This window comes from Urocitellus parryii, chromosome 5 (assembly GCF_045843805.1).
Source record: "Urocitellus parryii isolate mUroPar1 chromosome 5, mUroPar1.hap1, whole genome shotgun sequence".
NCBI classification, from domain to species: domain Eukaryota; kingdom Metazoa; phylum Chordata; class Mammalia; order Rodentia; family Sciuridae; genus Urocitellus; species Urocitellus parryii.
In genome coordinates, this window is record NC_135535.1 from 185191770 (window position 1) to 185218957 (window position 27188).

Here is a 27188-nt window from a genome sequence, read left to right on the forward strand (position 1 = left end):
TCTAAAACCACCGTTAGGGCGGCTGAGGAACTCCGAGTCTTCCGTTTCTCCTAGTATCTGGGTTACAGGTGAGGGATTGGTCGCCATCTTGATATCAAATCCCCCACAAGCCGCCACCAGCGTCTCCCGGTAACCACGGAGACACGCATGCCCCGCCCTCCCCTCATCTATAAACTACAATTCCCACCAGCGGATTTCCTCGCCCAAACTGCGAGTCGTCTAGGTTTGGCTTGCCGGCTACCGCAACCCTGCCGCAGTGATCCGCGGGAGTTGCGGTTCTTGGCGTGGCCTCGCCTTTCTCCGAGGGACGCTCCAGAACTACAAGTCCCGTGAGCCAGCGGGTCACGCGCGTGCGGAGCCTCTGGTCCTTCTCGTCACCCCCGCTTGAGCCCGTGAGGTAGGAGAGGGCGGGGGGAAGGAAGAGGAGGCGGGATCCCTGCGCTGCGTTGGCTGCGGCCTGGCACCAAAGGGGCGGCCCCGGTGGAGAGAAGACCCAGTGGCCCTGGCGATTATGGACCCGGCCGAGGCGGTGCTGCAGGAGAAAGCGCTCAAGTTTATGGTGAGGAGACGGTGCAGGCTGGGGAACGACGGAGGCGGTGGCGTTAGAGACGTTTCTGAGCTTGGGCCTGGGCCGCTAGTCCACAGCGGGAGCGAGCAGAGGGACCCTTGGCCAAGGCTGGCGGCAGGGCGGCCGGAGGGACGGGACCCGAGCTCCAGGGAGGAGGCTGGGGGTGACGGAGGGGACCCATAGGTGGGGGCAGCTGCTCCGCCATCTTGTGGAAGAGAGGCCAAGTGACAGCAGGAGTTTATTGGAGGAGAGGGCTCCAGGCGGCGCGCGGGGCCCTGGAGGTAAAGGGGCGTGGGGACAGTTATCGAAGAGCTGAGGAAGCCTGGTGGAGAGGCGCCGTGGGGCCACTGCCAGGGCCATCCCCGTGTCAGGGTTACGGGTAAGGCGGAGGAAAGGAGGTGCATTCGGGAGTGGGGAATGGAAGCGAAGCATGGGAGAGTGGGAAGACAGATATTGGGGTGGGAGGTGGGGGGGACCGGCAGGCTGGATGCCTATGGGTTTAAAGGAGGAGGAAGGAAAGTCAGGGTCAGAGGGAGGCTTGTAAGTTTGTAGAACAAGGTTAGATAGCCTTTGCCTCGAGGATGAAATTCCAGCTCGTCCAAACTAATGTTGACAAACTCTGGAAAGGAAGGGGCCTTACTTAGGGAAGATAAGGACTGGGGACCTAGGGCTATGATGACAGTACTTGGGGGAGGTATGGTATGTTGATTGTGAGCCAGAATTACAAAGATCAGGAAAAGGGACACATACACTAGTTTGAAAGGAGGAGGCTAAATTATTGTAGTAAGTTAGAGGTGATGAAAAGAGGCTAACTGGTCAGGGAAACATGGGTACAGGGGATTGGACAAAACTAATATCTAATAGGGTAAAAGCCAAACCAAAACAAAAAACTTGTGCGGTAGTAAAATTTTGGAGACCCGGTGCAGTATATCACTTTTGGGAAAATGCAAGGAATTGGAGGTTAGAGTTGCAAAGACCCAACAGAAGTAATGATATTTATGGAGAAATTCAGGAGATGCAAATGGGGGATGTAGGTAGTGGGAAGTGTGAGATATCAGTTGGTGGTTATCCATCAGTTTTACATTCAAACAGTGTGAGTATAGATTACATTTTGTGGGTGTTTAAACCCCTTCCAACCTCTTTAACTTTGTATCATGCTTTTCTTTTGCTGTGCTTATATATGGCAAACTTGTATATGTATTCTGATATTTGATGCTTTTAATCTGATGCTTTTTGTATATCCCAGGTTTAAAGCCAGACTCTGTGTTATAACTAAATAATGGTGGAATGCACACTTTTAGCTTACCAGGTGGCTTTAGGGACTCTTATATTTGCAGTCAAGTCCTGCTTTTTCAGAAGTAATTGTGACCTGCCACTTTAAATCTTATTCCTTTAAGTAATTAAATAATACAAAATCGTGTCCTCACCTAAAGTACCATAATAAAGTAAACATGGATACCAACCCAATTGAATTTAGGCTTTAAACTTACCCATTTACAAGGATATTTTTGTAGAAATTGGTAAAATATAAACTTTGTTTATATCTGTACCTTTGAAAACACTTAATGAAAGTTTAAATGTATTATTGAGCCTGAAGATATTTTTTTGAATTTCTGCCAAATGTTGAAATTTAAAATAATAAGAGACCTTGAAATTATTTTGTATTTTAGAAATAAGTGAAAGTTGCCTGATAGCTATAGCAAACTTCTAGATTTAAGTTAGAAAAGTAGCAGCTTCTTATTTTGTTTTCCTGTTTAGAGGATTGAATCTTAATCCTAATCCTGACACTTAAGTCAGAGTTACAGAATAATGTGACTTACAGATCATAAAGAAACTTTTATGAGATCATCCCCCTCATTCCGCATTAGACCTCAGTCTAGGAACATTCTCAGCTACTTGATCTCTGCTTTGTACCATTGAGTTATGCTTTGATAATGGCCTCCTGACTGAGTTAAAGCGGACCTGGAGATGGTGGTGTAGTTTGCAACTTTTGGCACACCATACATTATTAAATATTGAGTCAATTTCTATAGGGAGAAGCCAACTTTTTCTATAATTTTAGTTATTTTCATTTTTGATCTTGCCTGCTGTAGTGGCTTTTGCTTGGAAAAAAAAGTCAACTGGAAGAGGGTCACCAAGAATGACACTTTAGTAAGAAAAACAGAGAATGGAGTTAGAGATTTGGTATTCTCTTTCAGCTCAGTAACAAGACTTATTATGAATCTGAGTAAGTTACAACTTTCCTTTGGTGCCATTTTCCCTGATATAACATGCTTATTTTTTCAGAGTTGATTTTGAGGTAGGACGATATTTATATTTGAGCTTTTCTCTAAGTAGCCAGTGTAAAGTATACATAGAAGGGTTATCATTTTAATCAAATTGATCTTTTTTCATAGTATTGCCTTTGTTCTGGCTTTGTTTATCCTTTCCTTCAATTGTGAGTTAGCTAATAACAACTTTGGTACAGATGCCTTGATTTCCATACTTTAAAAAAATATAGCCAGGTGCGGTGGCACCCTGCCTAGAATCCCAGCAACTCAGGAAGCTGAAGCCTCAGCAGGAGGATTGCAAGTTCAAAGCCAGCCTCAGCAATTTAGTGAGGCTCTAAGCAACTAAGCGAGACCCTGTCTCTAAATAAAATATTAAAAAAGGCTGGGGATGTGGCTCAGTGGTTGAGTGCCCCTGGGTTCAATCTCTGGTATAAATAAATAAATAAATAAATAAATTGTTTAGAATGCTCACATGAAATGGATATCTCATGAAAATGTGCATCTCCACATTAATGTGGTGCTTTGATTAGGACTTTTACTATGAAATCTTATTAATGAGATTGCTAATTTGGAGTTGACCATACATTATTATGTATGACCGTAATTATACATGACCTAAAACTAGCCAATGAGTACTTGTGAAGAGTGGTATAAGCAGATTGTTTATATCAGTTGGGTGATTGGACCCAAGAGGCACTTTACCAATGAGCTACCCCACCAGCCCTTTTTATTTTTTATTTTGGAACAGGGTCAGGCTACCTGGCTGAGGGTCTTGCTAAATTCCTGAGACTAGCATCAAACTTGTCATCCTCCTTCTTCTGCCTCCTGAGTTGCTGGCATTATAGGTAAACAGCTATTACTACTTCTTCTTGTTTAGATTAACTTCTAAGAAAAAAATAAATGATTTGAAAGGAGTAATTTAGGGCTGGACTTGTAGCTCAGTGGTAGAACTCTTGCCTGGCATGTGTGAGGTACTGGGTTTAATTCTCAGCACTGCATAAAAAATAAATAAATAAAAGTCCATTGACAACTAAAAAAATGTTTTGTTTTTTTTTAAAGAGTAGTTTACATGAAATAACTTATGTGCTAACCTCTCTCATCCTGCTTCATCAGGCCCTCAAGAACCTTTCCTAAAAGTAATTTCCCTGGTCAGCCATTCTTAAACCTCAGAAAGGATAATGAGGAACTGGAAGAGGACCTGGGTAGGAAAATGAAAATGATCCATGAAATATAAACCCAGTTTTATATATATGGGTTCCATTCCCCATTTATTTTTAAAAAGCTGAGGAAGAGGGGCTGGGGATGTGGCTCAAGCGGTAGCGCGCTCACCCGACAGGCGTGCGGCCCGGGTTCGATCCTCAGCACTACATACAAACAAAGATGTTGTGTCCGCCGAGATAAAAAATAAATACTAAAAAATTCTCTCTCTCTCTCTCTCTCTCTCTCTCTCTCTCTCTCTCTCCCCCCCCCTCTCCCTCTCCCTCTCTCTCTCTCTCTCCCACTCTTTCTAAAAAAAAAAAAAAAAAGCTGAGGAAGAAATTGATGTTTGTTTATTTATTTATTAGTACTGGGGATTGAACCCAAATGGTTAGGAGTGATTAACTACAGAGTCACATTCCAAACCTTTTATTTATTTTTTTTAATTTTGAGACCCGGTCTTGCTGAGTTGCTTAGGGCCTCACTAGTTGCTGAGGATGGTCTCAAACTTGCCATCCTCCTCCATATTTTCTCGACTCACTGGGATTATAGGCATATGCATGGCTTTTCGTTTATTTTTTAACGGATAAATATATTCTTGTCCAATCAGTCCCAGAATCAAACAGAGAAACACTTGAAATGGAAATGAAATAATTTTAGGACATACAAAAATAATTTGTGATGCTGGGATTAAACCTAGGGCCTAGGGCATGCTAGGTAAGCACTTTACCACTGAGCTAATTTCCCAATTCTCATAAAGTTTTTTATGGAGTTGACAAGTAAAATGATATAAAAGATAAATGTATTGCTGTGTAACAAACCACCCTCAAATTTAGTAGCTTAAAAAAAATCAAAATTTATTTATTTTTTTTGTAGGTAGTGGAGTGTGAATGGCTCTACCACTAGTTCAATAGCTCTACCACTGAGTAACATCCCTAGCCCTTTTTATTTTTTATTTTGAGATGGTCCTGCTAAATTGCCTAGACTGGCCTCAAATTCATGATTCTTCTGCTTCAGCTCACGAGTTGCTGGAATTATAGACATGTGCCACCATGCCTGGCAAATTTGGTGGTTTTTATACTTCACATGGTGTTGGCTGGTGCCTTCATGTTTGGAACTTACAAAATGGCCACATTCACATGACTGATCACTGCAGCTAGGGCTAAAGGCCTTCTGTGTGCTATATGAATCTCTCCTTTTGCTCCTTGGGTTTCCTTAAATCATGGTGGTTGTGTTCTAAGAAGGAGCGTTGCAGGATATAGAATGTAGCATCTGTGAGTCATCTTAAATCCTGGGATTTGAAAATCCAAGGAATGTCACTATTTGTCAGATCCAGTCGAGGCTAACCCAAAGTGAGAGCGATTGGGGGAAATAATCTCTATTAATGTGAAGAGTGGCATGCATAAGCATGGAGGAGGGGATTGCTGGGAGCAATCTTTTACCATAGATGATATTCTAGTTGGATGCTCAGACTAAAAAACCAAATGAGATCAGCCAAGTTTGTGGATAATAACACCAGGAATGCTTGGGAGGCATCTCTTTTTTTTAACTTCTATGGAATTGATGTGATCTTCTGCATCACTTGCCTTAATGATGTCATTGTAGACGTAGTAACTTTTATTATTTATTTGAGAAACACAGGTATTTAAAAACAAATAGCCAGGCACAGTGGCACATGCTTGTGATCCAGGGGCTGGCTCTGGAGGCTGAGACAGGAGAATTTCGAGTTCAAAGCCAGCCTCGGCAACAGTGAGGCACTAAGCAAGTGTCTCTAAATAAAATACAAAATAGGGCTGGGGATGTGGCTCAGTGGTCGAGTGTCCCTGAGTTCAATCCCTGTCCCAAAAAAATAATAATAAGAGGAAAAACACATAAGGCTGGAGATGTCGCTCAGTGGTAAGAGCACCCCTGAGTTCAATCCTGCGTACCCCCCCTCAAAAAAAAAAAACATTTAAAATAAATTCTTAAGATTTTTCACAAAGGACTTTTCTTGAAATAAATGGGATCGATTATCAGATGGATGGACATTTGAAACTAATTCTTTGTGTAAATTGTGAGAGTTTCTGTGCATCCTCTTCCTATTCCCAATTTAGTTTCCAAATTGCTTCTTTCTGGATATTCTAATATAGGTGTTGGGGTGTGATATTATAGATTAGTGATAATTCTTTGTGCTGTTTTTCTAGATCTGTGTTTGTAGTAGATGATCATAATAATTTATTTTTGTCTTTTTTTTTTTTGAGTGGATCTTACTATATTGTTCAGACTGGCAGTGAGTTCCTAGGCTCTAGTTATCCTCCTGTCTCAGCCTCCCAAGTAGTTGCTGTGCAAATATTTCTATGTTACAAATCACTCCAAACCTTAATAGCTTAAAAACCCCAATTTGATGTTTTTATTTTTTATTTTGTAGTACCAGGGATTGAATCCAGGGATGCTCTTACCTCTGAGCTACATCTCCAGCCTTATTTATTTGTTTTTCCCCTTCTATGATTATTTTTTCTTTTCCTTTTTTTAAAATATTTTTTAGTTGTAGATGGACACAGTACTTTTATTTATTTTTATGTGGTGCTGAGGATTGAACCAAGTGTGCTAGGGAAGCACTTTACCACTGAGCTATAGCCCCAGCCCTTCTTTTCATTTTAATTAATTAAGTTTTTGCACTTGGGATTGAACCCACAGGCACTTTACTACTAAGCTGTATCTGAGTCCTTTTTTAAAAAATTTTTTGAGGGCAAGATCTGAGATTGTCCCCTAAATTGGCAGTTCTTCTGCCTCCTTAGCCTCCTGAATTGCTGGGATTATAGGTACGTACCACGATACCTGGCTATTTTAAAATATTTTAGTTTCCAAAAAATTAATTTTTTTTGTGGTATTGGGGCTTGAACTGGGGGGGGGGGCTCCATTACTGAACCACATCCCCAACCATATGATGATGATGATGATGATGATGATGATGATGATGATGATGGGAATCATCAAACCCAGGGCTTTGCATGTGCAAGGCAAGTGTTGTACCACTGAGCCACATCCCAGCCCTTTATTTTTTATTTTGAAAAGAGGTATCACTATACTGTCATATATAACTAATTAGAACATATTAAAAAAATAAATAAAAATAAAAGAAGTCTCACTAAGTTACCCATGCTGGCCTCAAACTTGTGTTCCTGCTTCCTATGGAGTAGCTGGGATTTTAAGGTGTGTGCCACCTCACCTGGCTAGGGTAAAATATTTTGAAATCTTATTTACTTTCTAACAGTTTTTTTTTTTTTTGGCACTATATAGAGGATTGAAAGCATTCGACCACTGGCCTATATCCTCAGCCCCTAGCAATATTTTAATATAGCACAGAAGTATTTTCTACCTGTGGATAGTGAGAATTCATTGAGAATGAAATAGAAAATATTTACCAAAATTTGACAACTTAGCCAATAAACTTAATTCAGCAAAAAGAAATATAAGGCCCTGGGTTCAATCCCTAGCACCAAAAGAAAGCCTTCTCTTTCCTTAATAAATCAATTTGAGCATCCTAAAATTGGCATTGAAGGGGTAAAAAATCTCTATTCAATTGTATTCACCCAGTTGGGGGTGGGGGAAATCTCTGCACAGTTAGCATAGCCTGAGGCGTATTCCCTTTCATTTCCCAAAGTCCGCTTGGGAACATTTTACAAAAGACTCAGATAACAAAAGTAAAATAGATACTGAGATTAATATTTGTACTAAGAATAAGATTGTTCTCTGAGATGCTTGGTTAATTTCATATGTAGCCAGGGTAGGGGTTGGGGAAGCAAGGGAGCAAGAGTCCCAAGGTTTGGAGAGAATTCCTGCCTGTGTAGGAATTTTGAGTTGGAATTTTCCTTCTGAAGTTTCCTTCTTCCTGTAATTAGGCTCTTCTTTCAGAGTACACTCGCCTTTCCTACTCACGGGCTTGTGACCTGACCTGATGTTGTGCCAATAACAGAATAATACAGAAATGGGTGAGGTTTTTTGTTTTTATAGCAATGGCTACTGTTTATTTATTCGTTTTTTCTTTTTGGGTGCTGGAAATTGAACCCAAATCCTCATGCTTGTTCAATGTTAAGCTGTGCCATCAGCCTGTATTTATTAAGTGTTTATGCTGTTCCAAATTTAATGTTCTAAGTTCTTTTACTAATATTATGTCATCTAATTCTCCCAATAATCCTGTGAGATAGATTCTTTAATGGTACTGGGGATTGAACTAGAGGTGTTCTACCACAACTGCATTCCCAGTCCTTTTTATTATTTATTGAGACAGGGTATCTCTAAGTTGCTGAGACTGGCCTCAGACTTTGGTCCTTTGCTTCAGTCTCCCAAATAGATGGGAGTACAGGTGGGTGCCACCTCATCTGGCTCCTTTCAGTGACGCTTGTAACAATTTGAACTGAAACAAAATTTGTATCAAGGTCATACATAATGCTCTTAACAACTTCCTTGGTAGCAGATTTAGAGATTTTCCAATTCTTTATTTGCACCTAAATTTAAGGTTGCGAGTATTTTTGGTATTTTTGGTATTATGCTGGTATTTTTAGATGTCTGGAGAACTTTCAGGCTTTGCTGAAAAGTCGTGGAGACAGACATTCAGGAATTTGGATAAATGTTTTGTATTTGGATGCATAAGTCTTTGCATTTGAGAAGTATTATTCTAAACTGTTAATATGCTTGTTTGTGAATTGTTGGATTATAGGTAGTATTTTGAAATATTTAATGGCCTTTTTTTTTTTTTTTTAAATGGCACTAGGGATTGAACCCAGGGGTGCTTAAGCAATGAGCCACAGCCCTTTTTTATTTTTGAGACACAGTATTGCTAAGTTGCTTAGGGCCTGACTAAGTTGCTGAGGCTGGCTTTGAAATTTCGATCCTCTTAGCCTCCAGAGTCACTGAGATTATAGTTGTCCACCACCACACCCAGCTAGGGCCTTTTTAACAATATGAAAGCACTTGAAAGAGAATACAAAAAGAAAAAGAAAATGGAGGGAGACTCATGGACAAGGGATGTGTGCTTTATTCAGCACCAGAGGGGCACATCTCCAGGAGGAGAATGGTGGGGGCTGCCATAAGGGTCTGGGTTTTATAGGGCATTAGCAGAGCCATGAGAGGAGCTAATTAATTAGTTGCAGATGCACGTGATATCTTTATTTTATTTATTTATTTTTATGTGGTGCTGAGGATTGATTGAACCTGTGTCACATGTGCTAGGCAAGTGCTCTACCACTGAGCCCGAGCCCCAGCCCCAGCCCAAGTTAGTTATTTTTGGTGGGCCCTTTGGGCCACAGGGCCAGATCATGGGAGGAGTTTTGGTAGCAGGGTTTTAATTTAGGGCAGGGCAGGAGGACAGGTAGGGAAATAGTAAGGGAAGTTTCCTGCCTGGGGCCTATTGAGATGATTAAAAGATTTTATTTTAATTATTATTATTATTATTATTATTATTATTTTTTAAAGTTTTATTTTATTTTATTTTTATTTATTTATTTATTTATTTATTTTAGTTCTCGGCGGACACAACATCTTTGTTGGTATGTGGTGCTGAGGATGGAACCCGGGCCGCACGCATGCCAGGCGAGCGTGCTACCGCTTGAGCCACATCCCCAGCCCCTTAATTATTATTTTTAAATCTTATTTATTTTTGTTATCATTCTTTTAATTATCTAATATTTTCCAGAATCTTAATATGGTCAGTATTGTATCATATTTAATCAAACAAGCTTAAATTTGGTATGTTGCATATATCTGTTTATAAAATAAATATCCAAAATTGAATATAGGGGCACTTAATCATGGACTACAATGTAACAAGTATTAAACAGACAGACTACTCTGAGCTCTAGTTTTCCTTTTTGGTACTGAGGATTGAAACCAGGACACTTTATCACTGAGCTAACATCCAATCCCTATTATTTTTAATTTTTGGACAGGGGGTTTCAAAGTTGCTGAGAGCCTCACTAATTTGCTAAGACTGCCCTGGAACTTGCCATCTTCCTGCCTCAGCCCCTCTAACCACTGGGATTGCAGGCGTGTACCACTATTTACTGCTCAGTCCTGTTTTTGATGGACACTTGGGTTATTTCCAGATTTTGGCTACTTTAATTGTGCTGTTATAAATAAAGTTATACCTGGTTGTTTTTTTTTCACATATTTTTGCTGGATATATATTTAGGAGTGGAAGTACTAGATCATAGGACAAAAATATTTAGCTTAGTAGATACTGTGGAACCATTTTCCATTTTCTCTAGTAGTGTTTAGGAGTTCCCGCTGGAACATTCACTGAAGAATGTCTTTTTTTTTTCTTTTTCTTTTTATAGTGCTGGGGATTGAACCCAGGGCTTTGTGAATTTGCTGTACTGTCTTTCTCACTGTAGCCATTCTAGTGGATGAAGGGTACTATTCTATAAAATTTGCATTTCTTTAATGACTAATGTAAACAAGCACTATTTTAGGTTTATTGACTATTAGCCTCTTTGGTAAAGTGTCTATTCAAGGTTTTTTTTTTTAATTGTTATTGGATTGTTGCCTCTTTTCTTCCTTTGTTTTTAATTTTTTTGTGTTTTTGATGCTGAGGATTTACCCAGAGGCCCTTTACCACTGAGCTATATCCTCCAGCCTTTTTCATTTTTCATTTTAAGACAGGGTTCTCACTAAATTGCTTAGGGCCTGTAGCTGAGACTGGCCTTGAACTTGCTATCCTTCTCTTTCAGCCTCCTGGGTTGCTGAGATTATAGGTGTGGCCCAGGACTGGTGTTGTTTGGCCTTTTCTTATTGATTTGTTCTGTATGTTTCTGTAAAATACACATCCCGTGTATGATATATGGTGTATTTGTAGGAACACAATATTTTGTTTGTTTTCTCCCTCCCTCCTTTCTCCTTCCCTCCCTTTCTTTCTTTTTTTTTTGTTGTTGTTGTACTGGTGAGCCACTCATCCTGCCTCCTCCCCCCTTTTTAATTTTGAGAGATTCTTGGTAAGTTGCTGAGGCTGGCCTAGAATTTGCAATCCTCCTGCCTGAGCCTCAGTAGCTGGGATTAAAAGCATGGGACACCATATCCAGTTTCCTTCAGACTTCATTTAAGGGATCAAGAAAATTTTTCAAAAGATTTTTTACTACTTACACAGAGTTCAAAGGATTAGCAACATTTTCTCCCTACATACCAGGATGTGAAAAAGAATGATCACCATTAGTACCATCATTTAAAGCTAGGTGCAATGACTTTAATCCCAGCAGTCTGGGACACTGAGGCAGGAGGATCGAAAGTTCAAAGCCAACTTCAGCAATTTAGCAAGGAGGCCCTAAGCAATTTAGTGAGTCCCTGTCTCAAAATAAGATTTGAAAAGGGCTGCAGATGTGGCTATGGCTCAGTGGTTGAATACCTTGGGGTTCAATTTCTAGTACCAAATAAATAAATAAATGATCATTTTAAAAAGAAAGAAAGAAGCTGGTCATGGCCTATAGTCCTGGGAATTTGGGAGACAGAGTTGGGAGGATTGCAAGTTTGTGGCTAGCCCCAGTAATTTAGCAGGACCCTATGTCAAAATAAAAGGGACAACCGATGTAGCTCAGTGGTAGAACACCCAGGGGTTCAATCCCCATAACACAAAAAAGAAAAAGAGCATTTTAATGCCCTCTCCCAATATGTGTGTGTGTAGTGTATGTGTACATGTTTTCATACATATATATATATATATACACACACACACACACATATATAAAACATATGTACATACATACAACTCAGAGTAAAGAAAATAAAGGAAACAACATTTTTGGACTATGTGGAATAATACCCCTTACTGTTAACTGCAAGCATACAAGTATATCTACCTCCTAATCCCAAGAAACTGTGAATATGTTAGGTATATAGCAAAAGGAATTAGGGTTGCCAATAGAATCAGGATTGCTAATCAGCTGACTTTTACGTAGGGAAATTGATCAGGTATGTCTTGGTTGGACTCAGTTTAATTACAAGAGTCCTTAAATGTGTAAGGAGGAGGAAGAAGAGGTCAGAATGGTGCTGTGTAAGAATTCAAACTAGTGTTGCTAGATTTGAAGATGAGGAAGAGGTCCATAAGCTAAGGAATTAGAGCAGGTTCTAGAAGCTGGAAAGGGCAAACCTAGAATCTATAAAACTGATCAGAAGACAGCCCCACCAACACCTTGGTTAGAACTCAATGAGACCCATTTTAGACTTCTAAACTACAGAGCTGTAAAATAATAAATTTGTGTTGTATTAAGCCATTAAATATGTGGTACTTTTTTACTGCAGCTATAGAAAGCAAATACAGTCTTTCCCAAATGTTAATTGGTGTGTACATGCATCTATGTGTATGTGACTTGAGAAATAAGTAATATATACATGTGTATATGTGTGTGTGTGTGTGTGTGTGTGTGTGTGGTTTATGTATATTTATGTATTCACTAGTCTTTTTAAAAAAATTTTTTTAATTGTAGATAGACACAATATCCTTATTTAATTTATTTTATTTTTATGTGGTGCTGAGGATCGATCCCAGTGCCTTGTGCATGGGAGGCAAGAGCTGTACCACTGAGCCACAACCCTACCCTCTTATTCATTAGTGTTTTATTTTACTGCTGAACCATAAAGATTTCTTGATGGATTGACACTGGCCTTTGGATTAGTGTTTGGTCGAACTACCAGTGTAGTTCTTTTTTTTTTTTTTTTTTAAAGAGATGGGGGGAGAGAATTTTAATATTTATTTATTTTAGTTCTTGGCGGACACAACATGTTTGTTTTGTATGTGGTGCTGAGGATCGAACCTGGGCCGCACGCATGCCAGGCGAGCGCTACCGCTTGAGCCACATCCCCAGCCCAGTGTAGTTCTTTTTTAATATTTTATTTTGAGTTCGCCTCAGAATTACAGAAGAATTCTGAATACAATTAACATTTTTTTCCTTTTATAATTTTGCCCACTGGGTTTTTTTAGTATATATATATTTTTTAATTGTAAATGAACACACAGTTATCTTTATTTATTTTTAATGTGGTGCTAAGGATCAAACCCAGTGCTTCACATATGAGAGGCAAGCGCATTACCATGAGTTACAGCCCCAATCCTACATTAACATTTTTTAAAAAAAAATATATATTTTTAGGTGTTGATGGATATTTATTTATTTATGTGTGGTGCTGAGAATCAAAACCGGTGCCTCACAAATGCTAAGTAAGCACTCTACAACTAAGCCACAACCCCAGCCTAGCATTTGAGAGTAAGTTGTTTTGTCAGTATTACCACAAAATATTTGAGGGCTGGGGTGTTGTGGCTCAGTGGTTGAGTGCTCACCTAGTATTCGTGGGGCCATGGGTTTAATTCTCAGCACCACATAAATAAATAAATAAAGATATTGTTTCCAACTAAAACTAAAAAATAAACATTTAAAAAAATTTGAATGTGTATTTTCTGCAAAAAAATGTACATTGTTGTGCTGGGGATGTAGCTCACTGTAGAGTACTTTCCTAGCACACATGAGGCCCTGGGTTCAACCCCCCAGTACTGGGGGGAGTGCAGGAAACAAAAGACATTCTACGTAACTATCAAAATTTGGGAATTAATAGATGCAAGTTTAATGCTCAAATTCTGTTCAAACTTTGTACTATATAACACGAGGACTTTCTCCAGAATCACACATTTAATATATTTGTCTTATCCCTTTAGTCTCTGTCAATCTGGGAACAGTTTGTTAGTCTTTCTTTGATGGTACTTTTGAAGATTATAAATTGGAACTGAGTGCAAAAGTGCAGACCCATAATCTTAGCAACTCTCCCTCCTGGAGGCTGAGGCAGGAGAATTGCAAGTTCAGTGCTAGCCTCAGCAATTATCGAGGCCCTAAGCAATTTAGAGGGACCTTGTCTCAAAATAAAAAATAAAAAAAGGGTTGGGGATGTGGCTCAGTGGTAAAGAGCTGAGTCACTGGGATTATAGGAGTGAGCCACCTTTCTGGGCTACTTGGTTAGCACTTTTTTTATTTAAGAAATCTTTGCTTATCTCAAGATCATTAAAAATAAATACACACACATACACACACTTGTGTAAATGTAAAAATTAAAAATAATCTCGTGGTTAAATACACATAATGTAAAATTTGCTGTCTTAATCATTCTTATTAAAATTTTGTTTATTTATTTATTACTAATATGGTGCTGAGAATCAAACCCAGTGTCTCCCACATGCTAGGCAAGCGCTATACTGCTGATTCACAACCCCAGCCCTATCTTAACCATTTTTAAGTGTACCATTAAGTGTAGTGTTAAATATACTCACATAATATTATACAACCAATCTCCAGAATTTTTTTCATCTTATACAATTAAAACTCTATACCCACTAAACAATAATTTCCCAATTCTCCTTCTTCCCAGCTACTGACAATCACTGCTCTATTTTGGTTCTATGAATGTGACTACCCTAGTTATTTCATATAAGTGAAATCATGCAGTATTTGTCTTATTTCACTAAGCATTATGTCCTGCAGGTTCACCCATTGTTAAAGTATTGTCTTATTTCTTATATGGCTGAATAATAGTCTATTGTGTGTCTATATCATGTTTTATTTATTTTAATTTGTTTTTGTTGTTTGGGATTGAATCAAGGATGCATGCTAAGCACATGCTCTAACACTATAGTACACTGCAGCCCCATACTGTATTACTCATTTGTCATTGGACACTGGGGCTGTTTCTTCACAGTGCTGCTTGAACATGATGTTATAGTTACCTCAAGACCCTGAGAAACTTTATTGTTTTATATTTACAATTTAGATCTGTAGTCTGTCTGGGAATAATTTTTATGTATAATGTGAGAATCATTCTTTTTTCCCTTTTTATATCTAACTGATTCAGCAATCAGATATGGAAGAGATTGATCACTTCTGTCATATATGAGGTGTCTATGTGTGTGTGAATTTGCTTCTGTAATAGTATATTTTTGTGTGTTTATGGAACCATAGATTGAACCTGGTGCCTTGTGCATACTAAGCAAACACTCCTCCATCCTGTTTTTTTTTTTTTTTAAAAAAGGTGTGATTCTGTTTTCCAGATTTACCTTGAACTTGTGAGTAGCTGGGTTTACAGGTGTGTACTTCTGTGTTCAATATCATGGTCTATGTATTTTTGTCAATATCACACCTTTTTTTTTTTTTTTGCGGTACTAGGAATTGGACCTAGAGCCCACATGAGCTAGGCAAGTACTCCACCACTATATTATATTCCCAGCTTTTTAAAATTTTGAGACAGGGTCTTGCTAAGTTGTCTAGACTGGCCTGGTACTTGAGATCCTCCTGCATTAGCCTCCAGAGTAGCTGGGATGACAACAGTGCACTACTGCACCTGGTCACATTTTCTTAATTACTATATTTTTTATAACCATCCTAGCATGTATGTCCCTGCCCCTCAACCCCCCACCCTCAATATTGAATTGCCAATTCTTGGCTCTTCGTATTTCCACATGTATTAGAATCATCAATTTCCATAAAACGTCTGCTATGGTTTTCATTGGAATTGTACTGAACCTATATATTTTGGGAGAACTGAAATCTTAACACTACTGAGTTTTGTAACCGCGAAAATGGCATATATCCTTTCATTTATTTAGGTCTTTAATATTTTTCTGTATAGGGGCTGCAGTTGTGGCTCAGTAAGTAGTAAAGCACTTGTCTAGCATGTGTGAAGCACTGGATTCAATTCTCAGTACCACATAAAAAATAAATAAATAAAATAAAGGCATTGTGTTTATCTATAACTCAAAAAAATTAAAAAAAAATCTCTGTATAGAGAAACTTTGTACATAGGTACAGAGTTTTATATTGTTTTAAGGGCAAGGGATGTAGCTGGTAGAGTGCCTGCCTAGCATGCAACAAGACCTGTGGTTCAATCCCAGTATGGCAAAAAATAAATAAATAAATAAATCTATCTATCTATCTATCTATCTATCTATCTATATATATATATATATATATTAGATTTATTGAGAGAGAGAGAGATCGAAAGAGAGAGAGATTTGTTCTCAGGTATTTTGGATGTATTTAGATAGTTTTTTAAAAAGTATCTAATTTTTTTAAAAAAATTAATTATTTGTTGCTGATAGTGAAAAGGTTTTTAATCTGACCTCTCTGACCCCAAGACTAGATATAAACCTGTTGAATACTTTTTTTTCCTGAAAGGTCTGTAATTTACATTTGAATCTAGTTCTCACTGGGGTTAGTAACAGCAAAGAAAGGTGTGGCAGTGTGCACTGTAATTCCAGGTACTAGGGAGGTTGAGGCAGGGGAGGTTGAGGCAGAGGATTGCAAGTTCAAGGCCAGCCTTGAACTTATTTAGCTAGACTCTCTCTCAAAATAAAATTAAAGGCTGGGGATGTAGCTCAGAGGTAGATTGCTAGCTTGGCATGTGCAAGACCCTGGGTTCATTCTGCAGTACTACAAAAAACAAACAAAAACTAAAACTGATTGTTTGATTTAGAGTGGATTAGATTGAGGAGTGGGGAGAATAGACAGAGGCAGGGATACCATTTAAAGGTTGTAGGCAAGAGGCATTGTGGACTTGTGCTAATGCATTAAATATCTGGAAAAGGAAGACAGACATTTGAGAAAGATTCTGGAGAGAATGAATATAGTTTGCTGGGAGTAGGATAGGACAAATGAAGAAAAAGAACTCTTGAGAAGAGTAAAATATGACTGGTGTACGTAGTATTTGCAATGATCAGTATTTGTTATTTTAGTTAGTGAATAGATGTATAGTGATTTTTTTTGTGGTTTTAATTTGCATTTCTCCAAAAGATGCCTCAGTTCTTGATGCTTTTATTCATTGAGGGTTAAGTACCAAAAATAATAATGGTTATCAGAAGAAAGTATTTGATATGCCTTAAATTTAATGTTTTATGAAAAAAATTTTGTGAATATTTTAATAGTGTATATCTTTACAAAGTTTCAAATAAGGAAATGCATGATGATGCATGCCTGTAACCCAGTGCCTCAGAAAGCCAAGGCAGGAATATAAAAAGTTTAAGGCCAGTCTGGGGAATTAGTGAAAGGTAGTCTCAAAATAAAAAATAAAAAAGGTTGGGAGTGTAGTTTAGTGGTAGAATGCCCCGTGTTCAATTCCCAATACCACACACACACACACACACACACACACACACACACAAAAGCACAGTTTCAAGTAAATCCTGTGACCTTGAAGATGAGAGTTACTTTATAGGGTTTATTTTATTTTATTTAAGTGGCCTTTAGTCTTAAGTAGAATATGTGGCTTTTAATAAACTGAAGAGATGGGTAAATGAAAAAGAAAAATGTCTCATCATCCTATAATATTTTTTGGTGATTGGTCTACATTTTACCACCTCTTTCTATAATTTTTTTTCTTTTTTTTAAAATATTTCTTAGTTGCAGATAGACACAATACCTTTATTTATTTATTTTTATGTGGTGCTGAGGATTAAACCCAGTGCCTCACATGTGCAAGGCAAGCGCTCTACTACTGAGCCGCAATCCCAGCCCTAATTTCTTTTTTAATAAAGCAAAAAAATAAATGAGAAACACCAATGTGATCAAGATCATTATGATCTTAGTCAACAACTACTGATCTCTTGCTCCTGGTAATAGATAATAATGCATAATAGGATTTTGAAACTTTATTCTGGCAAATAATTTAGATACAATGAAGGCTTTCTTTTGACTAATTCATTTATTTATTCCCATCTATTTCATCTCCCTTCTTTGTATATCATCCTAAGCAGCAGTCTGTATTATAAGAAGCAAAGCTAAGTGATTGGTAATTAAATGTTTAGTATTTATTTTTGTTGGTTATTAGCTTGAGGTTAAATTTGTTTAATGAGTGCACATGGAAGAATTGTGCTTTGTATATTTTGAATGCATACTTGCTGATCACCAGCATGGTACTCCCATTTTATGGAAACCAGAATGTAATTTCTTACTTTTTAATGATTGTAGAGTTTTATAGTTATTGAATCTTTGTTATGATGGTGTTAGTCACATCAGCACTTTCTTTGCTACCAAGTTCTCAGTTAGGAAATCGCCTCTCCATTATAGCTTGTTTCCTTGAGAAAGTAAAGTCTACTTTGAAGCAGTTTCCAGTAATATATGTTTTTTATTATTATTGTTTTTATTTGTTTTACTTAGTTGTACACGACAGCAGAATGCATTTTAATTCATTGTACACAAATGGAGTGCAACATTTCGATTCTCTGGTTGTACATGGTGTAGAGATGCACCATTTGTGCAATCATACATGTACCTAGGGTAATGATGTCTATATCATTCTACCATCTTTCCTACTCCCATAATCTTCCCTCCATCCTCCCCTTTGCCTAATCCCAAATTACTTTATTCTTCCCATACCCGTACCCCCCCAATCATAGATAACAGTATCTACTAATCAGAGAAAACATTTGATCTTTAGTTTTTTGGATTGGCTTACTTCGCTTAGCATAATATTCTCCAACTCCATCCATATACTTGCAAATGTCATAATTTTGTTCTCTTTTAATGCTACATAATATTTCATTGTGTATATGTACTATAGTTTCTTTATCCATTCATCTGTTGAAGGGCTTTTAGGTTGGTTCCACAGTTTAACTATTGTGAATTGAGCTGCTATGAACTTTGATGAGGCTGTGTCACTATAATATGCTGATTTTAATTCCTTTGGATATAGACCGAGGAGTGAGGTAGCTGGGTCAAATGGTGGTTCCATTGGAAGTTTTCTGAGGAATCTCCACATTGCTTTCCAAAGTGGTTGTGCCAATGAGCAGTCTCACCAGCAATGTATGAGTGTACTTTTTCCCCCATATCCTCTCCAACATTTAATATTGCTTGTATTCTTGATAACTGCCGTTCTGTCTGGGGTGAGATAGAGTAGTTTTCATTTGCATTTCTCTAATTACTAAAGATGTTGAACATTTTTTCATATGTTTGTTGATTGCTTGTATATCTTCTGAGAAGTGTCTATTCAGTCCTTAGCCCATTTATTGATTGGTTTGTTTATTTTTTTTGGTATTAAGTCTTTTGAGATCATTTTATATCCTGGAGATTAGTGCTCTATCTGTGCTTGTGGTAAAAATTTGCTCCCATACTGTAGGCTCTCTCTTTACCTCAATGATTGTTTGCTTTGCTGAGAAGAAGCTTTTTAGTTTGAATTTATCTGATTTATTGATTCTTTTAAAAATTTTTTTTTTTAAAGAGAGAATTTTTATTTATTTATTTAGTTTTCGGCGGACATAACATCTTTGTTTTTATGTGGTGCTGAGGATCAAACCCGGGCCGCACGCATGCCAGGCGAGCACGCTACCGCTTGAGCCACATTCCCAGCCCCTGATTTATTGATTCTTGATTTTATTTCTTGCACTTCAGGAATCTTATTAAGGAAGTCAGGGCCTAATCTGACATGATGAAGATTTAGGCCTATTTTTTTTTTTCTATTAGGTATAGGATCTCTGATCTAATTCCTAGGTCCTTTATCCACATTGAGTTGAGTTTTGTGCATGGTGAGAGAGGTTTAATTTCATTTTGCTACATATGGACTTCCAGTTTCCCCAGCACCATTTGTTGAAAAGAGGCTATCCTTTCTCCAGTGTATGTTTTTGGTGTCTTTGTCTAGTATGAGATAACTGTATTTATGTGGGTTGGTCTCTGTGTCTTCTATTCTGTACCATTGGTCTACATGTCTGTTTTGGTGCCAATACCCTGCTGTTTTGGTTACTATTGCACTGTAGTATAGTTTAAGGTCTGGTATTGTGATGTCTCCTGCTTCACTTTTTTTTGTAAGGATAGCTTTGGCTATTCTGGGTCTCCTATTTTTTTCCAAATGATCCAGTAATATATTACTGTAGACTTTCAAGCAATGATTCAGATTTTAGTATTCAGTTAATTTAGAAAAGATGACCTAAGTAGAAGAACATTAATATATTTGATTTTCAAGTTGCAGTTAACTATAATGATAACTCATAGATCTACTTCATTCTGTCTTGGAATGTTGCATGATTTTAGTTAAAAACAGTTCAAAAGTTAGTCAGATGAATTAATTGAAAAAGAGTCCTGCCTCATCCAGTCAGTGCTTCTTAACAGTTTTTCACATCTTTCAACCATTCTCAGGCATGGCACTTAGAAAATTAGAAAATCAGAATGGACTGCTTCAACTCTTATCAAGACAGTACCTATTTTTGTATCACCTTTAATTGATAGTCTTCTGAATATGCGCCCCCCCCCTTTTAACCTGATATATACAAACTGAATCAACAAATTGTAGGGCTGGGGATGTGACTCAGTGGTAGAGCACTTACATCACATGTGGAAAGTGCTGGGTTGGATGTCCAGCCCCCCCCCCAAAAAAAAAGAATTCCCATACTCCCCCAAACTAACTATATAATCCTTGTCATGTTCATATGTAGTCATGTTTAAAAAGTATTTCCTAAGTGTCCTTTTTTTCTTTTTTTGGGGGGCAATGCTAGGGATTGAAAATGAGTTTTTTTGCCATTTGAGCTACATACCCAGCCTTTTTTAATTTTTGGAGACACACACTCTAAAAATTTCTGAGGCTGGGCTTGAACTTGAAATCCTCTTAACCTGGAGTCAACTGGGATTATATTCGCCATGGATCCTAAATATTCTTATTTATTTATTTATTTAATGGGAGTGGGGATTGACTCTGAATTACTTTACCACTGAGCTATGTCCCCAGTCCTTTGTTTTTATTTTGAAACAGGGTCTCAGTAAGCTGCTGAGAGTCTTGCTAAGTTGCTGAGGCTGGCCTCAACCTTGTAATCCTCCTGCCTTAGGCTCCTAAATCCCTGAGATGACATGTGTGCACCACCATGCCCAGCTTTGGCTCCTAAATCTTCTTAAATGGTTTCTACCAATATCTTGTGTGAAAATATCATCTTTTGAAAACATTAATGTGGAAAAAAATAATTTGAATGAACCTGGTATGGTGGGGCACATGTGTAATCACAGTGGCTTGGGAGGCTGAGGCAGGAAGATTTCGAGTTCAAAGCCAGCCTCCAGCAATTTAGTGAGATGTTAAGTAACTCAGGGAGACCCTGTTTCTAAAAATAAATAAATAAAAAGGAGGTGGGGATGTTGCTTAGTGGTTAAGTGCCTTCTGGGTTGAATCCCTGGTACGAAATACATACATACATACCCAAAAGAATTAGAATGAGATTTATCTGATTTGGAGACCTGTTCTCTCTTATTGTATCTTTAAAATGAAGGTATAGTACATTATAATTCTTACTATTGGATCACTGAAAATTTCATTTAAATATATTAGGGATTATACTACAGAAGCCTGAGTAAGATACTCCATATTTTTTTCCAAAGAAGCTTCTTTAAATGGTTCTGTTAAGTGTAGGAATGTTCTGATGATTATCTTTTTAATTAAAATGAGAAATCTTTGTTTAAAGTGGCATTCGTTTTTTTACGGCCTGTTACAGTCTCTGTAACAATCATTTCTTAAGTCTGAACGTTTTATTTCCAGGAATCCATTTATATAAAACTATGTTTAGACTTAATTAAGGAACGATTCTTACAAAGCTTGTAAATAGCCAGGAAAAAAGGGACCGAAAATAAAACTGACATTCACATTTAACAAAATGATTGTTACAAGGTATGTAATAAGCTATAAAAATACAATAAAGTCCTTTTTATAAGAGTTCATATTTTTTGATCCTTGTTTTCAAAGGTATTTAAGAAAAATATCAAAGCTCTGCAAATTGACATCTGTTTTGTTGAATGGACTAGTGATAATTTTTGTTGTTTGTTTATAACTGATAGTGTAGGAGTTCTACCTGTCTGGTTAGTATGTTTTCTTTGAAATACTTCATAATCACTTTAGTTTAGATGAGAATGTAAATTTTACAATGTGCTGTGATGGAGACAAGACCTGATTCTCTGATTCTACTTTCTAAAAGTCGTTAAGGTGTTGAATAAATTGCATGAATCTTTTTGAGTTTCATTTTCCTTATCTGGAAAGCAAAGACAGTACCTACTTTTGTATCAAAGAGCTGTTATAAGGACTAAGTGAAATTTTAAGTAGTGAAAATATTTGAAAGTTATAAACTGTGTAAGCATCTAAGGTGATGTTTCTCTCTGTCTCTGTCTCTCTGTGTCTCTCTCTCTCTCTCTCTCTCTTTTTTTGTACTGTGGTTTGGACTTAAGGGTGCTTTATCAATGAATTACATCTGGATCCATTTTTCTTTTTGAGATAGGGCTTTGCTAAGTTGCTTGAGAGTCTTGCTAAGTTGCTGAGGCTGATGTTGAATTTGAGATCCTCTCACCTCAGCGTCCCAAATTGCTGGGATTACAAGTGTGTGCTGCCTGCTGGCTAATGTGTTTTAAAAATGGACTGTAGGGCTGGGGATGTGGCTCAAGTGGTAGCTCGCTCTCCTGGCATGCGTGCGGCCCGGGTTCCATCCTCAGCACCACATACCAACAAAGATGTTGTGTCCGCCGAGAACTAAAAAATAAATATTAAAAATTCTCTCTCTCTCTCTCTCTCTCTCTCTCTCTCTCTCTCTCTCTCTCTCTCTCTCTCCCTCCCTCCCTCCCTCCCTCCCTCCCTCCTCTCACTTTCTCTTTTAAAAAAAATGGACTGTATACTTTTAGGGTCTTCTAGGTATAGAATCATATCACCAGCAAATAGTACCAATTTGAGTTCTTCCTTTCCTATGTATAACCCTTTAATTTCTTTCATCTGTCTAATTGCTCTGGCCAGTGTTTCAAGAAAATGGATGGAGTTAGAGAAAATAATGCTAAGTGAAGTTAGCCAATCCCAAAAAAACAAATGCCGAATGTTTTCTTTGATATATGGAGGCTGATTCATAGTGGGATAGGGAGAGGGAGCATTGGAGGAATAGACGAACTCTACTCTAGATAGGGCCGAGGGGTTGGAGGGGAAGGGAGGAAGCATGGGTTATTAATGAGGGTGGAAAGTGATGATCATTATAATCCAAAGTACATGTATGAAAACATGAATTGGTGTGAGTATACTTTGTATACAATCAGAGATATGAGAAATTGTGCTCTATATGTGCAATAAGCATTGTAATGCATTCTGCTGTCATATATAAATAAAAAATTTAAAAAAAGTTGGACTGTATAAAATTTCTTTTAGTTAGTACCCTTTTCTTATTTGTGCATTTAGTCATGTAAATGTGCACAACCTTTTTGTAAAGACCTCATCATTATTATTTTTCTGTTTTCTTGTATGATTGAAACACTATTGGCATAGTAGATATTACACAGGATTTGGAGACAAGAAGACCTGGTTTCAGTTTCATCTCTCTGACTTATTAGGTATATAGTATTGTTATCCTGAATTATAAATGTAGAAATTGAGGAAAAGAGAGAGTAAGTTACTTTTTCAGAATTATTCAGTTTGTAAATGGTATAGCCGGTATTCCATCTTAGATATTCTAGGTCCAGAGTGAGTGCTCTTAACCAGTATGCTATACTAACCTTGTTCCTCAGTTTCTTCACCTTTAAGATGAATAACAACTGTTATGTCTATTGGATTGTTTTGAGGATCCAGTAAGAGTATATACATAAAATTAGTGTCAGAATGTACTGTAAATATAAATTATAAATGAACTTTAGAATTAGCATTCATCTTAGAGTAGCTATTGTTGTAGTTGTTTTTGTCATTTTGAACTACAGATATTCCCCAGTTTATGACAGTTTGTTTGACTTAGGATTTGTTTGTTGGTATGAAACAGTGTGCATTCAGTTCTAACCCTGCTTTGAATTTTGATCTTTTCCTTAGTTATATTCAGTAAGACTCTCGTGTGATGCACTCTTGTGTGGCTCCCAGTCAGCCCATGTGACTATGAATTTAACCATGTATTATGCTGCTAAACTATGATGTTTGGTAGGTTAGGTACATTAAATGCATTTTTGACTTAATGATTTTTTTTCAATTTTCGAGGGATTTGATTAGGATATAACCCCATCATAAGTCCAAGAACATCTGTATTTTTTTCTTTTATTTGTATTATCTTTAGATTTATTTTGGAGAAATATGTTTTTGAAGAGACGTGTGAGTAGTATTAGTGTTTTTACAAATCTGTAGAAAATGGTGAGAAAAGCACAATGATCTTACATATCCTTCACATGGATTGGCTAATTGATAAAATTTTGCTACATTTGATTTTTCTTTGTATATTGCTATCTATATACTTCTCTTTATAAAATTATTTGAGAGTTGCACACATGCAATGCTTACCTCTACTTCTGCTTATATTTTCTAAGAATGAAAGCATTCTCTTTTATAATCACAATACAAGATTCCACCAGTAAATTTAATACTGATAGCATTTTATCATTTAATATATGGTTCATAGTCATAGTCCTTCACTTGTCCCAGTAATGTTCTTTACAGTGTTTTTTCTTTTCTTTTTAAAATTTATAATCCAATCACATTATATATAATGTTTCTTTAATCTTCTTTAATTTATAGCAGTTCCATAACATTGTTTTACTCATGAAATTCATATTTTTGAAGAGTCTGTGGTAATTTTACAGGATGTCCCTCATTTGCATTCATCTGATTGTTTCCTCATGTTTAGATTCAGGTTAAAAGGTTTTGGCAGGAATATATGTTGTGAATTTTTTCTCAGTGTGTCATCTTTGAAAGTACTTCATGTCAGTTTGTCAACATTATTGATGATATTATATTTGATGATTTTATAAAGGTGTACTCACCAGATGTCTTCATTTTGAAGCTATTCTTAAAAGACAAAATTACAATAAATTTAGTTTAAAGATCTTCATTGGCTTTTATTTGCAATTCTGGAATTGGGCAACACTTTTCTATAAAGTAGAATGAGTGTCCCAATGAGCTAAGCAAGGATAGGTTGACTTTATAAATAGAAAAGAGCTGAGGAAAGCAGAAACAGAATAAAAATGATTGGATGTTTCAAAGTGACTTTTCTTTCTTTATTTTTGAGTACTGGGGATTGAACTGAGGGGCACTTGACCACTGAGCCACATCCCCAACCTTATTTTGTATTTTATTTAGAGACAGGGTTTCACTGAGTTGTTTTGTGCCTTGCCATTGTTGAGGCTGGCTTTGAACTTTGAGATCCTCCTGCCTCAGGCTCCCCAGCCACTGGGATTACAGACATGCATGCACCACAGTGCCCCAATCAGTTTTCAGGTTTTTAAATCATCTTTGCATACTCTTCAGCAACTTGGTTCAGTTGTTTGTGCTGTTAATAAAGTGAGTAGCAAATTTGTCCTGTCTTAAAGAGATATTTTCACTTTTATAGAAATTAACCAGTTGGTCCTCCTCCCTTGCTTCCTCTATTAGAAATTCTATATGCATCAGGAAGAAGAGGATGACCTTAATATTTACTTTACAGACTAAATCACAGCCTTGAAGCAGCTATTTCTTTTCAAATAAAAAGTTTTAATTTCACGCCCTGATTAGTGCTAGTACGTGCAGGTGGATATTTATTTTATGTAGCTAACTGATCTGCCTTTGCAAATTACTTGCCAGTCAGCAGAACTATAATTTCTTATGAGTAGTTGGTGTAAATTACAATTCTCATTAGTAAGTTTTGTGTGTGTGTGTGTGTGTGTGTGTGTGTGTTTTAAATATGTATTTATGAGCTGGGGGTGGGAATCACTAACCAAATTTTGGCCAGACTAGAATTTGACTAATTGTTTTTTTTCCCCAAAGGCTCAGGGATTGATGAATTTGTACTAATAGCCCCAATTAATTAGCATTAGGAAAGAAAGATCTTGTTTTCAATTGATTTGAAAATGTACTCAGGATCTAGAAAGAGTTGTTCCTTGTGGAAAAGATCTCAAGAAGAGATTTATTGAGAAATTAAATATAGTTAAAATTTGAGTATATAAAGGACTGGGGGGATACTTTAGCTCAGTGATAGAGCACTTGTCTAGCATGCCTGAGGCCCTGAGGTTCAAACCCTTTCCTTCCAAAAATTCAGTATTTAGAGAGGCTTTAAAAAGTGAGGAAATAATCCAAGGACAAGATACAGAAGATTTGAAATTAGAGGTCAATATTGAATTTTGATTGCTTAACTGAAACTATAGTGTTTATATATTTATTTATTTTGATGCTGGGAATCAAAACCAGGGTCTTGCTCTACCACTTAGCTACATACCCAGCTCCTTAAGTTTTTTTATTTTAAGTGAAACTGATTTTATTGAGTTTGGATTAAGAGTAAATGCAATTAGGGCTGGGAATGTGGCTCAGGCGGTAGCGCGCTCATCTGGCATGCGTGCGGCCCGGGTTCGATCCTCAGCACCACATACCAACAAAGATGTTGTGTCCGCCGAGAACTAAAAAATAAAATATTAAAAATTCTCTCTCTCTCTCTCTCTCTCTCCTCTCTCACTCTCTCTTTAAAAAAAAAAAGAGTAAATGCAATTAATTAGAAGGAAACAAAGTATACACCATTTCCTTAAGTATGTCATTTATTAGCCTTCTTATCTAAAATATCACCAGATAGGCATGAGGAATCACAAGTTTTAAGAATTTGTTGGAATCATCTAATTCAAGGCTTCTTTTAACCTTTATTTGATCATGGACCTCCCTGAAGTCTTTTGTATGCTAGAAGATCCTTTCCCCAGTCATGCACATGAGCATACATTTTGTACACAATTTTAGAAGATTCAGTGATCCCTAAATCATATCCATTGTGATATGGTAACCCTGAACTAGCCTTATTTTTTGGTTGTTGCATGAATTATTATTTTTTTAAAGGCGTTGGTATTGATAATTATCATTTCAGCATAACTAGTTGTGAATTTTTTAAAAAAAATTTTATTAGTTATTGATGGACCTTTATTTATTTATTTTTTATATGTGGTGCTGAGAATCAAACCCAGCGCCTCACACATGCTAGGCAAGTACCCCACCACTGAACCACAACTCCAGCCCCTTTTATTAAGTGTCTCAGCTTCATCATAAAATATGATTTTGAGAAGCTAATGAAATGTTGAGTTATGTTGTTTTGCAGTGTCAGGGAAAATGTAGAGAGAGATGATTTGGCTGGTGGTTATTACAAAAAAACATACAAAACCAAAAAAAAACAAAAAAACAAAAAACCAAAAAAACCCTCCTCCTGGAACTTCCTTTTCTTAATATTCTCATTCCCC

At 37.1% G+C, this 27188-nt stretch overlaps 1 protein-coding gene across 4 annotated transcripts in view; it reads left to right on the top strand.

Moving 5' to 3' along the window:
* Positions 1-423: 423 nt before the first annotated feature.
* The window catches only part of Btrc (beta-transducin repeat containing E3 ubiquitin protein ligase), a 183766-nt gene continuing 157001 nt past the window's right edge, over positions 424-27188 (top strand). For 2 of the 4 annotated variants that reach the window (XM_077798928.1, XM_077798931.1), the window contains exon 1: positions 424-559. In XM_077798928.1, coding sequence (XP_077655054.1) covers positions 512-559 — 48 coding nt within the window. In that variant the 5' untranslated portion in view covers positions 424-511. Of the gene's footprint in view, positions 560-923; positions 948-27188 lie in introns of those variants that run through there. The other 2 variants (XM_077798929.1, XM_077798930.1) reach the window with 2 other exon arrangements.